This window comes from Fistularia commersonii, chromosome 6, assembly GCF_037954325.1.
Source record: "Fistularia commersonii isolate RoL2024-O1a breed Wild chromosome 6, RoL_Fcom_v1.0, whole genome shotgun sequence".
Taxonomy (NCBI): domain Eukaryota; kingdom Metazoa; phylum Chordata; class Actinopteri; order Syngnathiformes; family Fistulariidae; genus Fistularia; species Fistularia commersonii.
Genome location: NC_141289.1, coordinates 1438162 through 1453900, shown reverse-complemented (window position 1 = coordinate 1453900; position 15739 = coordinate 1438162). Strand labels below are relative to the sequence as shown.

At 46.3% G+C, this 15739-nt stretch overlaps 1 protein-coding gene across 3 annotated transcripts in view; it reads right to left on the bottom strand.

Moving 5' to 3' along the window:
• itga4 (integrin alpha 4) overlaps positions 1-13394 on the bottom strand; it is a 37609-nt gene extending 24215 nt beyond the window's left edge. For 2 of the 3 annotated variants that reach the window (XR_015106247.1, XM_086147686.1), the window contains exons 1-7: positions 13131-13394; positions 10507-10694; positions 10069-10187; positions 8096-8193; positions 1105-1237; positions 440-507; positions 207-339 (exon numbers count right to left, since the gene is read on the bottom strand). Coding sequence is in view for 2 of the 3 variants with exons in the window: in XM_086147686.1 (XP_086003812.1) it covers positions 207-339; positions 440-507; positions 1105-1237; positions 8096-8193; positions 10069-10187; positions 10507-10670 (715 nt within the window). In the remaining variant the exon portion in view is untranslated. Of the gene's footprint in view, positions 1-206; positions 340-439; positions 508-1104; positions 1238-8095; positions 8194-10068; positions 10188-10506; positions 10695-13091 lie in introns of all 3 variants that reach the window. The other variant, XM_086147687.1, reaches the window with a different exon arrangement.
• Between the last annotated feature and the right edge of the window lie 2345 nt (positions 13395-15739).

Genomic DNA, 15739 nt, shown 5'->3' with positions numbered 1-15739 from the left:
ACCAGCCAGCACCCAGTGTCAAGTCAGACCCTTTCAGTGTGACATTGTGCAGAGGTGACTAAGATATCTGCTAATTGTTCCAGAACGTCTAGAAAAGTCGCTTCCAATGATTCTCCGGGTTTTTTCCAGAAAGGTTTCTATCCAAGAACTAGAGATCTTTTTCGTATTGGTGTGGTTGTGAGTGGCAAATCAAGTTGTGCGGTTACCCAGGTAGCTTCCAAAGCTGATGGCTCCAGAGTCATCATCCAGGTAGACTGACATAAGCCTCCCGGATGTGTTGTAGACCAGAACTGAACCGGTCCAGTAAGTTGTCCCTGGAGCACCCATGATGATCAGATCCTTATAAAAAAACAAAACAAAGAAGTGAGATCTCAGTGTTTTATCACAAGCAACACCTCAATTGAAGCTTCCTGGCTCGATCCAGACGCACGATGTTCACCTCAGTCAGGAAGTTGGAAATGCCGGCCTGACACGACCCGTAATCCTCTCCGAACTTCCTCTGATGGTCTGGGAGGGATGAAGGTCAGAGGTGAAGGTGAGCAAACAGGATAACCCCGAAACATTTGTCTGCTGTGGCTGGAAACACAGGCTACATCTGTTTGCTCGCTAACTTAAAAGCCCTCATAAAAAAAACAATAATATAGAATAAAGTTTATATTCCAATGAGGACAAACAAACACCAAGCTGATCCTCTTGAGCTTCATAAAAAGTGGATTGTTCTTGATTAGTGCTTGGTTTGTGCTTCAGGGCAAAAAGGTCTCCGGTTCCATTCCAACAAGGCTCCTTTCTGTGTGGAGTTTGTTCTCTTCATGGGTTCCCTACATGTTTCACCTCACAGAATAAATAGTTCTGTTAGTCGGAGACCCTAAAGTGACCCTAAGTGGGAATGACTTGTATGCCTCGGTAGGTCACCCTATGATCCGGTGGTGAACCCCGCCTCTTGCCCAGTGACAGTTAGCATAGTCTCCTGAACTCCCGCGACCCCGAGTGCAGGGTGCAGATAATGAATGATGATCTTGAGGGAGCCAAGAAGTTGTGGTTGCAGGTTAAAACCTCCTCCCATCCATTGTGACACATCCATTGTCCAAAGACTCGTGCACGTACCTCTGTAGCAGGGTATCATGTGTTGGCCGTGCATCAGGTCATTGCCGTAGCGGTAGCAGACTCCGTTTGGGAGCTTGTTGTTCTGGTGGTCCTTATTTGAGTAGAAGACGTTCTTCCAGCGGTGAGCGCACGCCTGCGAACGCAAACATGTGACATGAGGGGTTATCACAGCCAATTGCGCAATCACAAGCTAGCAGGGTGATGCTAATCCCATGACTGACGCACACAGACATGCACTTTGTGTGTCCAACGTGAGCTTGTTTGAAGGAAAAAGGGTAAAAAATCAAGTCGATTAGTGCAGAAACCTGCCTTTTGAAAGAGCAAACGCTGACATTCTGGCGATTAAGAGATAAGGCTCAGAGACGAGTCTTTGAGGAAACCTCGTACATCGACCTCAGGGGTTCTATCACATCGTATCAGTATTATTATTATTATCGCATTTACCCGGCTGTTTTGTTGCTGACGTCAACTTGTCGTACTTCTTCGAAAAGTCGGAACTGTCCGTAACGGCTTCTATTCTTTCACTTCTAACGAACCGCAGTGAGCTTCAGTCTCATCGGGACTAAGATAGTTGTTTTTTTTTTTTTGGGGGGGGGGGCGGTTGAAATCAACAGGACCTGGACCCATCGGTGACGTTGAGACCAGATTCACGTAGATGATCTAAGGTCTTTACAGAGACCTGAAGTCGGAGGGGGTCTTACTTTGTACTGACTCTCAAACCCTTCCAGGACGGACACTATTTTTTTGGCGTTTGAAGATCTGCCTTTAAGGGAACCTCAGGCGCCACCCTGCGCCGACTTGTATGACTTCTTCACATTCTGTGAACTGGGGTTAAAAAATATAGAAAAAAAAATGCCTACGTGCATCTGAATCAAAAAACGACCGTTATTTTGTGTTGACGTGTTGTTTCGTTGCAGATGTTGCCTAATCTGAATTTAAGAGCCTCTATTTTTACACATCAAATGAACCAGAGTGAGTCAGTCTGATCGGGACTGAGATAGTTTGTTTTTTAAGGCCTATTGAAATTAGAATGCAACAGGACCTGGAGCCATTTGTGATGTCAACCCCGGATATACAGGCCCTCGGTCGGGAGACCCGGGACATTCGTAGCCAATCGAAGGTCTTAAAAGAGACCGTGTGACGTCTTAATCTGTACAGATAAATCTTTCCGGGCCATTTGAAGATAAGGCTAAGAGATGGATCTTTGAGGAAACCCCAGGCATCACCCCTGGGGTTTTATCTGTGCCACCTTGTAGACTAGTGCCTACTCGCATCTTTATTATATCAATACCTTACTCACTGGCCTGTTTTGAGCTAGTTCTTGTTTTTCAAGAGGGCATACAACATTGGCCCTTCTGTCAGGGCGAGTGCAGAAGTACCGTCAGGTCAGTTAATCACAGTTAATCACAAGAGACGTCCCTCCTGCTTCGTCTCTTTGTGAGGACACAAGTGTGACAGTGTTCGAATTGTGCGTCCGGGCAGGTAGAAATTGAGAAAGTTCCCCTTTTCCGCCCCCCTTCCCCCCCCCCAACGTCTGCTTCCTTGTAACCGTAGTGTTGACAGTAACAGTAGAAAGCACAACCATCATCTCTTCAGAGGAAAACCGCTCCCTTGAGAATCTCTCAACATCTGGCATTTTGGCCGATGTAAGAATTTCTGCTCTGGGTTCTTCTGTCGGAGTAAAGGGAAAGGGATTGACGGTATCTTGACAACGGAACAAACTGAAGCTCAGGAAGTCAACAGACCTCTAACACAGGTTACGATTAGGATTCCAGCCCGGGGCGAGAGTTAGATAAGAAGGAGCTGCGCGAAAAGGACAAATGTGAACAATGCAGCCGCCGCGCCGGGGAATTGAAAAAGACAAAGGAGCGAAAGCAAAAACAAAAGAGTTCAGACATTGTTTGACCTCCTGCTGAATGAAATTTATATAATGTCTGCACATTTACGTTTCTGTTCCAACTGTTTGTCAAAATAGGCGCGTGAGAATAACTTCCAGCGAACCGAACGGGGAAAGAATGTTTGATTTCCCAATGAGTGTAATAATAATTTGTAAATCCCTCATGGGGAAATTCATGCTCTCCAATTAACCCATCATGGATGAGCAGTAGGCTACCGTCCGTTAGCGTCAGGGCAGCGGTTAAGGGTGCAATGTGTTGCTTAACAACACTTCAACACAGCGGGAGGAACCGGAAATCAAACCAGGAATGCCCGCTCCCAAAGACAATCGCTCTACCTCCTGCACCACACCGCCCCTTGTAAGCACGCGTACTCCTTTCTGATTGGTCGTGTAAAAGAGTCCTGACATACAGTGTGAACTATGTCTCCGACAGAGGTTGATGTAATTCTTGGCCGGGGGGGACGGTCACTAGTTAAGCTACTTTTGGACAGAAAAGTTTGAAGGACACATTCGAAGAGGTGGCCTCTTTCAGGGGAACCGTTTAGTTTTCCCACAGGCTGTAATGGACCGCTGAAGGTACCACAGTAGGGACCATGGTAGGGATCACAGCAGGTACCACTGTAGGGATCACGGTAGGTACCATGGTAGGGGTCACGGTAGGGATCACAGCAGGTACCACGGTGGGTACCATGGTAGCAATCACAGAAGGTACCACGGTAGGTACCACGGTAGATACCACAGTAGGTACCACGGTAAGGATCACAGCAGGTACCACAATAGGTACTATGGTAGATACCACAGTAGGTACCACAGTAGGGATCATGGTAGGCACCACGGTAGGGATCACAGCAGGTGCCTCAGTAGGGATCCCAGCAGGTACCACGGTAGGTACCACGGTAGGGATCACAGCAGGTACCACGGTAGGTACCATGGTAGGTACCACGGTAGGTACCACAGTAGGGATCACAGTAGGTACCTTGATAGGGATCACGGTAGGTACCACGGCAGGTACCACGGTAGGGATCACAGTAGATACCTTGATAGGGATCACGGTAGGTACCACGGCAGGTACCAGGGTAGGGGTCACGGTAGGTACCACAGCCCTGTGACCTGCACCTTAAGCTTCACACTCACAAACAAGCCACACAAGAAGAAGAACAGGAAGACGACATGCACAGCATGGAGGTGGACGCTGCCACAGCATTCATGTTCTGCATGGCGGGAATAATAATAATAATGATCATTTGTCCTGTATTAATCCCTCATGGGGGTTCAGTGTCTTGCGCAACAACCCTTCGCCACACGAGGAGGAGCTGGGAATCGAACCAGGAATGTTTTGTTCCAAAGAGGATAACGGAGTATCAGATGGTTTAAGTGTTTGCATCTTCTCCCACCGCCGTGGGAAGAACCCTGTTAGTCACCGGCTAACTCTGGACTTATTTTGGCCAAAACGTCGATGTTCCCACGCAAGCCTTGGAAACCCCTCTGTGGAGTTGCAGGCCTGAAGAGCTTGGCCCTTATTGGCACTCCATCTTTCACTGCCTGCTGATCACTGACCACTAAAGTTTGTTTTTAAATGGGACACCACAAGAAGTGGGCGTGGCTCCTGAGTTCCACAAAGCAATAGCTTAGCTTAAACAATAGCTTAGTTCCCTGAAAAGTTCTGGGAACTATGAGAAGTTCCAACATTGCAAAAGGGGCAATTGTTGCCAAGGATGGAGGATGCTAAGCTAAGTGCCGTTGCGGGTAACCATCATTGATGTTAGCAGGGGTCGGGCATACCAGGTCTAGCCGCTCTTACTGAAATGCTACCGGAACGCGGCAAAGATTAGCCACTGTGTTTTTAGACTCCGGTCCATTTAAAGTCACGCGTTGAAGTTTTAATGATCTTCAAGTCAAATTTGAAGTCGTCCAGTCGCCCCACGGGTGTCCTTCTCTGCATTCAGAGCTGAGTCTGCTCTCCGAGTAGCGCTGGAACACACCGTAAACGCCTCTTTCAGATGTTCTCGGAGTAAACATTAAGAAGTAGTTCACGGCTGCGAGTTCCCGAGTTATGTACAGATGTCAGCATACATGACAGCGTATTCATCTTCTGCGTCCACATGTGGCGTTCCCTCTAAAGCCCTGCAGCTGGGCAGAGAAGAAAGCCCAGCTTGTTGCTCTCAGAGGTGGTCGACGTAGCATATGGAAGCACATTATAAATATTACCTTTGTAACGGCTCCGGGTCCAACCTCCCAGACTGATACGACAACATTTGTGAAAGGGTTTTTCTTATTTTTGGTCTTCGCTGGAGGGAAGTCCCTTTCAGATACGCACGTTTGGAGTGTTGCTGTTGGAGCGGCGCCTCCGGCTTTTTTTTCCTCCACAATGGTTTTTATTGACGCGGGGAAATCGGTTTCGAACGCAAAAAGGGGGGGTCGACCCCCTCGAGAGGAGATACCGACCTCCTCGAAGACGGGTTCGCCCGAACCGGCCTCGGGCGATTACATCACATCCAACGCGATGACTTAATAGATGGTCGGCTTTTGATAATGAGACGATGGTTTGTCAGCAGATTTTACGCAACGCGAGTGATGAAATACCGGCCTCGAACCACGCGGCTTTCATTTCCCCCTCCACGGGAGGGGAAAGTGCTGATAGGGCGGTGAATCGGCAAACGCCGAACGGCGTCTTGGAGCCAGCTGGAAGCGGAGAAGCCACTTGCCCAAGCTTGATGGGGAAAGATATCAAGACCTGTTGCCGTGGGTCAGGCCTTTCATAACATCGGAGGAGCACAAACGGTGTTTGTTTATGTCATAATAAACTGTCAAAGCCGGCAGCGGGTTAAACAAACAAGCGCTCGTGGAAGGTCGCGTACATTGTGACGGGAAACGTATGCTAAAAGCACCGATTTCTTGGACCTCAAGCGCCTTCAGGGATTTGCAAAACCTCTTGCCCCTCGGGCCTCAAGACCCCTCGGAGGCTGACGTTAGAAAACAGCTGCCAAGGTCGGGCTTAAGGTTGTGAAAACCGACAGTGGACGAGGTCTGGGTTAAAAATCCCAGAGGTCGAGGTTTTGGGGGGTTTGTCTCAAATGGAGCAACAACTCCGCCGTGATGGATGGGACCCGACTGGCCAATACATGGGAGCGACTTTGGATTTGGTCTTTCCTTAGGACACTTGTATGCTTGAAGACAGGAGGAGCTGGAAGTTGAACTGCCAACCTCCCGATTGGAGGGATGCCCACTCCACCGACTGAACCGTGTCCAACCCATGAAAATAGAGCCGTCTGGCTTTTGGCCCTTTGAAAATTGTCCGGTGAAACCTGATTTCCGCCGCCACTGGTTGTGTCTTGCGTTCCTTGCATATGGGAACCCTGCAGGTTCAACAGAGGATAGAATCCGTCCTTTCCTGAACATGTTTTGCCTCAAAACCTCTCGCCCTTCCTGGGTGGTTCACAACACAGAACACAAAATTCGGTATGCTTTCAATCGGGTCAGATTGATATGCATCACTTAGCTTAGCTTAGCTTAGCTTAGCACTTAGCAGGTCAAATGAACGAAGAAGAGTGCAGTTTGTGTGATTGAGAAATGGTACCATCACGTAGTTTGTCCAAAAGTCCGCCGGCCTGCTAACTCTGTTGGCACCTCCTTTGGCACCTCAAGGCAAGAAGCGTGCCTTTCAATGCCACTTTAACCTCTGGGGCTCGTAGTTTGTTGTTGACATTTGCCGATAGGAAAACCGTTCTGAGAAATCCCGTTCTGCCCCCTAGCTTGTGCGGAATCACTCCTTAAGCTCTCAAGGCTTATTTATGCTAATAGGTACCTCCCTTTCAAACATCATCAAACGTAACTTCCCAAATACTTTCCATTTGTCCTTTTAAGTTGCTCTTACATGGCGGCTTCAGGGCGGAGAATTCTTCTCCCTGGTTACCCCGACGCCATGTGGTCTTCTTCGTTGCTCCTCTCGCCGGTCGCACTCGAGCATACCTTGCGACTTCGCAACCCCACGACTGGTGGTACCGCTACGTTTGTCTTCTCCTTCTCTGCTTCTTACAGTGGTCGCACTCCCTAAAACACCGCCTCCTTATGACTTCCGGTGGTACCGCTCCGTTTGTTGCGTCGGCTCCGCCTTTGCGAGCTCCTCCGAACGTACCAAATCACACAGGAAACGACCGCAGAGGACGGACAAAGGGTATATAATTCCTTTCAGAGACATGTTGTGGGTGAGGGAGAACAAGGCCTTTTTCATTTTTCCATAAATATGCAGAACCTCCTGGGTTTATTTGTGGAAATAACACATGCAGATCATTTGCACTTGTTGTCCGTGTACGTGACATCGTGTTCCGACTTTTCTGGAAACACGGTTCCTCAACCCGACGGCGAGCCCGGCAACATGGCGGTAGATAAAGGAAGCCTGGTGTGTTTACGTGTTTGTCCGAAAGCCCTCGAGGAAGATTCTGATTCTAATTATCCCGCAGGAACGCCGCGTCGCCTTTTCCTGCCTTCGTCTGGGGAAGATTAGTAAACGCACATCGCTGGAATCTGAAAGCTCCCTTTCCCTTATCGGTTCAGCTTTGGCCCTTTCAGAATCTGGAGCAATTTTCCACCAAATCGTGCCGACTGAGAACCCAGAGGCTTCCTTCCAACCAACAAGGAAATGACCGTTCATTTGTCGGTGGAGTTTTGAAGGGAGTCGGTAAATACGGGTATTGAAGTTTTGCGTCTGGCAGAAACGTGCCGGGGAGGTTGTTGCTCTGTCTGTCCAATCAGAAGGTTGGTGGTTCGATCCCCTGCTGTTCAGACACGGAACCCGAAGTCGCTCCCGCTAGCTAGCGGCATAGCTAGTGCTCTGAATGCTAGCTACGCAACAACCGTCACTCCTTCAGTCACTTGTATGCAAATAAAACTATTCCTGTGAACGCGTTTGGACTTTGGAGGAACCTGGAGGAACCCTACGCAGAAACTAGGGTGAGCATGGAGACCCTATGAGGTGCAAGCGCAAACTTCTGCGCCGCCTGTATCTGGATCCCCTTCCAAATTTACTGGAACCAAAGTGCTTTGGAGCCTCGGCAGCGACCGTCGAGGATTGTGATGAAGGTTTGAAGCTCTTACCAGGACGTGTCCTCCTTCTCCAGGCTGTCTGGACAAGCTGACCCCCAACCATTGGTGATCACTTTCCCCCTCGCAGGTCGTCCCGCAGCTCCGGATGTCTACAAACACACATTTGAAGGATATATAGTTGGATAGCGGCATCACGCACATTCTCGCTGTCTCCAGCACTGAAGAAGAAGTTAGGAATGTCCTGGAGCAGCGGGGGAGAAGCTACTCCAGGGTCGATCAAGGATGGAGAACATCTCCTGCCAAACACCCCTGACCTCCTCCCTCTCCCGGTTTGTAGCCGATAGCTACAAATATCATGGCTGCTGTTATGTTTGACCGATCCCTCCGTTCGTTTGGGTTTTTTCTTGGTTTACGATTCAGGGTCCAAATAAACTAGCCAGCATCGCTAACAGTCAACAAGCGGGAGGAAGTCACAGATGTTCGTTTTCACTGTGAATCGTTTCTGCCTTTGACCCGCTCGGACTCATCCGAGGCTAAAGAAAGCACAGGGAGAATAGTGAAGAAGAGCCAACGATAGCAGACCGAGAGGCTCGTTTGGAGGAAATGTGGTTGAATAACAACATAAGGCACTTGCACGTAGGTCCTAATTTACATCTATTCATCATCTATACCTCTATCCCAGATGTCATTGGGTGAGAGGCGGCGTTCACCTCGGACCGACTGATCCTTGGGCCGCATGAAGAGACATACAACTGTCACTGTCACTCAAACGTCATGTTGACATACAACTGTTGACACCTTCATTCACACGTCATATAGACATACAACTCCTGACCCCCTCATTCATGTGTCATAGACATACAACTACTGACCCCCTCATTCACACGTCATATAGACATACAACTCCTGCCCCCTCATTCACACGTCATAGACATACAACTCCTGACCCCCTCATTCATGTGTCATAGACATACAACTACTGACCCCCTCCTTCACACATCATATAGACATACAACTCCTGCCCCCTCATTCACACGTCATAGACATACAACTCCTGACCCCCTCATTCATGTGTCATAGACATACAACTACTGACCCCCTCCTTCACACATCATATAGACATACAACTCTTGAACCCCTTATTCACAGGTCATAGACATACAACTCTTGACACCCTCATTCACACGTCATATAGACATACAACTCCTGACCCCTCATTCATGCGTCATAGACATACAACTACTGACCTCCTTCACACGTCATATAGACGTACAACTCTTGAACCCCTCATTCACACGTCATAGACATACAACTCCTGACCCCCTCTTATTCACACATCATATAGACATACAACTCCTGACCCCCTCATTCACGCGTCATAGACATACAACTACTGACCCTTTTATTCATGTGTCATAGACATACAACTACTGACCCTTTTATTCATGTGTCATAGACATACAACTCTTGACCCCCTCATTCACACATCATAGACATACAACTCCTGACCCTCTTATTCATGTGTGATAGACATACAACTCCTGACCCCTTCATTCATGTGTCATAGACATACAACTACTGACGCCCTCATTCACACATCATATAGACATACAACTCCTGACCCCCTCATTCATGCATCATAGACATACAGCTGTTCACTCTCTCATTCGTAGAGCAAATATAGACACAATTATCCACTTTCTCATTCAAATCTCAAATGTAGACATACAACTAGTCACTGATTCACATGTCTTATTGAGACATAAAACCACCTACCCTCTCATTCATTCATTCATTCATTCATTTTTTATCTTTACTGCTCATCCTGCTCAAAGGGTCACGGGGGGGGGGGTGTCTGGAGCCTATACCAGCTGTCATTGGACGAGAGGCGAGGTTCACCCTGGACCAATCACAGGACCACAGATAGAGACAGATAGATCCTTACGGTGACTCCGTTGGTCAATTGCGCTTCCTTCTAGGATCAACCAAAAGTAGCAACAAATATCAAGTTGCCAGAGCCTCACCTGCTGCCATGACATGGCATTTCCTCTGATCCGGGGCGACTCTGCAGCGGTAAACTGCCCCTGGGGATTGGACTGACGGGTGGGAGGATGAGTTGGCGACTGGAGCTCCAACAACCAGCCTGAAAGAGAGTGAGAGGGTTCGGGGTCTGAATGGGGTCTGTGTAAGAGCATCAATAAGTTTCTGTCTCTAACATCGCTCAAAAAAGAATAAATTAGCTCCAAAGCACAGACGCCCCTCCAGATAATGCTAGGCTACATGTCCTGCTCCCATAGAAGCACCTGTGATGTGCGGTCCACAAACCCTGGAACTTCTTCGCGGGTCATAGAAATCCGGGAATGTGTTTCATTTGTTTGGTTTTTGTGCTAACATTTTGGACATTGTGGTCATTCGAAATACTTCTTCAACAGCTAAAACTATAAACTATGAAAAGATCTGACCAGCTCTGGGTTTTGTGTTGATGCAGGAGGACGGAGTATCCAAACATGGACGAGGCCGGGCCGTCGAACTGCAGGCTGTGCTCCTGGTCCAGATTGTACCCCGCGGCCAGGCCGACCAGGACCAGGACCAGGACCGGGACCAGACCGATCCCTGGCGTACCCATGTCAGCAGAAGAACTACAGAGATCCTGGAGAGACAGTGAGTCTGGATTAATTTATCTGAGTGCACATGACACCTAGCATAACTTTATTTACACTTCAGTAGGCTGCAGGTCACAAGTTAATCGTAGTTAATCTTCTCTTCTGAGAGTTAGCCGTTAGCAAAGCATGAACTGCTTAATGACTTAAACGACCCGTGGCCTTGTCTTGTCCGCACTCTGAGGTCTCTACGACTTCTACTTTCTCTTCGCGACTTCAGCGCTCCGCGGCGGCAGCGAACGTTAGCCACCTTTAACCCGTGGCAGATCCACGATACAAAAAGGTCTTCCGAATGAAATAGTCATCTGCACCGTTAGCGCTTTTGCCGAACTGCAAGAAGCTCCCCGGTCGGGTCCAGACTGGAGGCCTTTTTTGTGTGGAGTTTCCATGTTGCGCCGTCACCGATCGGATGGATGTGCCTGATTAGCTGAGGTGAAGTTGTTTACGCTATGCTGTTAGCATGAGGAAGCGGCGGCGGATCAGGATGGAGGTTGGATTTCTGGCCGGACTCATGGGCGGGACGCTACTTCCTGTCTTCGTCCTCTCACTCATTTACAAATAACATTAGCCGTCACGCTAACCATGGGGCTGCTGTCATAGCTCCATAGATGAATGTGTTAGCTTTGATACATCACTGTAAGTGCTTTAGCTCTGGGTATTGATTAATTAAAGAGAATCTAATTCATTAGATTAATTTTCAATCCCACCAAAGAGTTTACGCTCATGAATATTCACTGACTCATCAAACAAACGTCTTTTTTTTTTGTGTCGAATATTAAATTGCGATTGATTTTAATTCATAATTCATCACATCAAAATGAGCCTGTTAAGCTAATTTTGTTTTCTTGAACCTTCTCTTTTTTTGTCTTTCAAAGCAAGTCAGAATTAGTTGTTCCAAAGTTTGTGTTGATCTAAATTTTGATCTAAATTTTCAAAATTTCGCGTTTTCGAAATTTCGATTAATTTAAAAGCGTCACATTAATAAGATTAAAATTTAATCACGCTAAAGGGGAAACAAACACAATCCCTAGGTTAGCGCTCATGAATATTCTTTCAGTCATCAAACAAACATCTTTTTTTTTCTGTCGAATATTAAATTGCGATTCATTTTGATTCATAATTCATCACATCAAAATGAGTCTGTTAAGCCCGTTAGCTTTTAATTTAAAAGCGTCAGATTCATAAGATTAATTTTTTAATCGTGCTAAAGGGGGAAATTAACACAATCCCTGGGTTAGCGACAAACGTCTTATTTTTTTGTGTCGAATATTAAATTGCGATTAATTTTGATTCACAATTCATGACAACATATCAGAATAAGCCTTTTAAGCTAATTTTGTTTTCTTGAATCTTCTCATTTTTTGCCTTTCAAAACAAGTTAGAATTGGTTGTTCCAAAGTTTGTGTTGATCTAAATTTTGTAAATTTTGATCTAGTTTTTCCAAATTTTGCATTTTCGAAATTTCGATTAATTTCATAAGATTAATTTTTTAATCGCTCTAAAGGGGGAAATAAACACAATCCCTAGGTTAGCGCTCATGAATATTCTTTCAATCATCAAACAAACGCCTTTTTTTGTGTCAAATATTAAATTGCGATTAATTTTAATTCATAATTCATCACATCAAAATGAGTCTGTTAAGCTCATTTTGTTTTCTTGAACCTTCTCATTTTTTGCCTTTTAAAACAAGTCAGAATTAGTTGTTCCGAATGGGTTTTAACTCAGAAATCAGCCACGTTCCCCCAAAAACCCTGCATCTCTTGCGAGAAATGACACACCAGGTTCAATCCTGGAGGACACTAGGTGGTATCTCCAGTACTTTTATAAGTTCTGCCCAAGTAGAGCTGGTGGAGTGGGAAGTCTTCCCGAAGGAGCAGTACAAGGGGGTCGGTGCCTTGCTCAAGGGCATGTCGGCATCACTCGAGTTGGGCCAGTATATCCAAAAAACCAGTACGCAGCAGCTGAAACCGGATCTTGAACCGACAAGGAACCCCCAAACAAGACCTAGCGGACCGAGCGACGTCCTCCCCGGTTGGCTGACGAACGCGAGAGAAACGAATGAATGGGTGAACAGACGGAGGAAAGACGAAGGAAGGTCATGAGGAGCGGCTTCCCAGAGGGGTGGGGGGTCGGCAAAAAGAATGAATCATATGTGAATCATGTGTTCTCTTCTTAACCCCCTGCCAGAAGATCCAAACATGGTCTTCTATTCAGAGGAAATCAGAAGACCATCCCCTCAGCAAGAAGACACATTTTAGGTTTTGATGTAGAAGAAATAACCAACCCCAGATTTGTATAATCAATAATCAAATTAGAGTTGATTCGTTTCGGACCCGTTCGAAAGATTCGTTCGATCCGTCAGCGGAAGAGTCGGTTCGGCGGCGCACCGTGGAACCGCGCGGCGGCGTGGGTCCGTGTTACCGTACCCGGCGGCGATGCGTGGGTGTCGTGAATCCTCCGGCTCCGGCTCTTCTCGTGTCTCTTCTCCCGTGGATCTCCCACTCCGCGGCAATCCGGCCAGCCTGTTCCCGCCGCGACGCGTGTATTTCCTCCCACTTTGCGAGCGAGCGCCGTGCGTGCGAGAGCAATGAGCGCGGCCAGCACGTGGAGGTGGGGTTGGAAACCCGAGAATCCCTCCCACCCGTGGAATAACGGTCCTTCACCCTCCCGCGTGCGCGTCCGCGTGTTTCCTCTCCACTTATCGCCGGAGTGTGAAGCGGCGGGACACGCACCCGACGAGCACTCCGTGGCGCAAAAGTACTGACAGACGCACCAAAATACCCCCCCCCCCCAAAAAAAACATCAAATATACCAAGGTATATACGTGCACTAGAAACCCCGCACTGTAAATACACACACACACACACACGTAGGTAGTATCACCCTCATACACGCAGAAATTGTACATACCGTCATTTCTGGACTATTGAGCGCACCTGAATATTAGCCGCACCGGCTAAAAAGAGCTAAATAAATCTATGTGTAAATCTATGTATATAAATGGGGGGGGTTACAGGACTGTCTCAGAAAATTTAAATATTTTAATAAAGTTCTTTATCTTCTGTAATGCAATTAAAAAACAAAAATGACTTTTTCATGATTTTCTTATATTTTGAGAGAGAATTTTTGAGTTTTCTTAAGCCATAATCAGCAATATTAAGAGAAGAGAACAACTTTATTAATCCCGAAGGAAATTGTTGTGCCAGAGTTTCAAGTAAAAAACATAACAGTAATAGATAATAGTAGAAAGGAGGAAGAATAAGAAATATAATGAAATATGAATTGTCTAACTGTTAGCAGTAACTACAAAGATTGAAGATTCCCTGCGGCTGAGGGAAGAGGAATTAAAAAATAATATAATTAAAATAATAAAAGGCTTGCAATATTTCAGTTGATTTGTAATGAATCCAGAATGTATGACATTTTTGTTTTTGTAATTGCATTACAGAAGATAATATCACAATATTCTAATTTTCTGAGACAGTCTTGTATATGTATGTGAATGGAAATTGTACATACTGTAATTTCTGGACTATTGAGCGCACCTGAATATAAGCCGCACCGGCTAAAAAGAACTAAATAAATCTATGTGTATATTAATATGGGGAGGCAGGCTATATATGTACACATATATTTATGTAGTTATTTTAATAACGCAGGTTTTTAAGAAGACAAGGAAAAGTCCATCCTTTTTTTATCCGCTCTTTGTCCTCCTCCAGCCGATCGCTATCTTGGTCTTCCTCCTAAAACCGCTAAAGTTCGTCTTCTTCGGCGTCGGAATTGAACGTCCTCACAATTTCACGATGTTGACGAGGCTAAATGTTTTAGCGACGTGAAGCTCGTTAGCCCGAAAAAATCCGTAAATTAGCCGCATCGTTGTTTAAGATGCCGTTTTCAAAGCGGGTGGAAATCGTCCAGAAATGACGGTACTCCAAAGTGTACTCTTCATGGTACTTCGTGTACTTGCTTTGTAGTATCAACCTCATACATGTCGTACTTGTGTAACTTGACTAGAAGCGCACGTTTGACTCGAGTACTTAGAACCACATTAGCTTGAAGAGTATGAAGTAACACAGGGAGGATACAAGTTGAAGTACTCTTGAGTTCTCGAATACGTAAGATACTGCAGTACTTTTTTTAAATTTACAAACATGCGAACCTGAGAGATGAGCTTCCTCACCAAACAAGCCGAGGAGTCGCAAGAAGAATCGCTGGATTCACGAGCGCCCCATACTGTGAGGCAGGAGAACTGCCTGCCTCACCTAGTGTCTCTTTCTGATCGCTCAGCACAAGAAACTAGTAACACACATACAGTTGTTGACAAATAACACTGGAAATGTAGTTGATATAGAAAAACGTTTCAACATTTTAATAACGACGTACAGACACAGCAAGGTAGTCTTAGCGCATAGCATGCTAACAGTCAGACATCATTGCTAAATCTATGTTGAGGCTCAACCGTCCACAGCCTCACCGCACTTCTCTTCTCAGTATCTTAACATTAAAGGTGAAAAGTTTTGAATACGAAACGAGCAACGTTAAATGAAAAATAACTTTATCGTGCGAATCAGCGTAAAAAAAATAAAACCATTTCATTCTTTTTTTTTTTTTTTTTTCTTTCTAAAATAGTCAAGTGAGGCACGGCTTCTCCTGCCTCCCCTGACTGAACCTCACCAGTACACACTCATGTGACTGGATATAGTGCATAAATATCATACTCACAAATTACACATATTTAAAGTACACACAAGTGAAAGTACTGTCCAAATACTCTGGAATACACAAAGAGGGTACACAAATACTCCGAGTACTCCCTGACTGTAACAAATAATACTCCAGTACTGTAGTACTCCAGCAGAGCAGCGTGGAGGGTGTGTGTGTCAACGGGTGTGGAGGAGGAGGCAGGAAAGGAACTCTCACGCACACACACACACACACACACACACACACACACACACACACACACACACACACTCGTTGGTATTTCCTGTGAACGACCCTGCAGTGATTATCTGGGAATCTGACCGGCCACCGT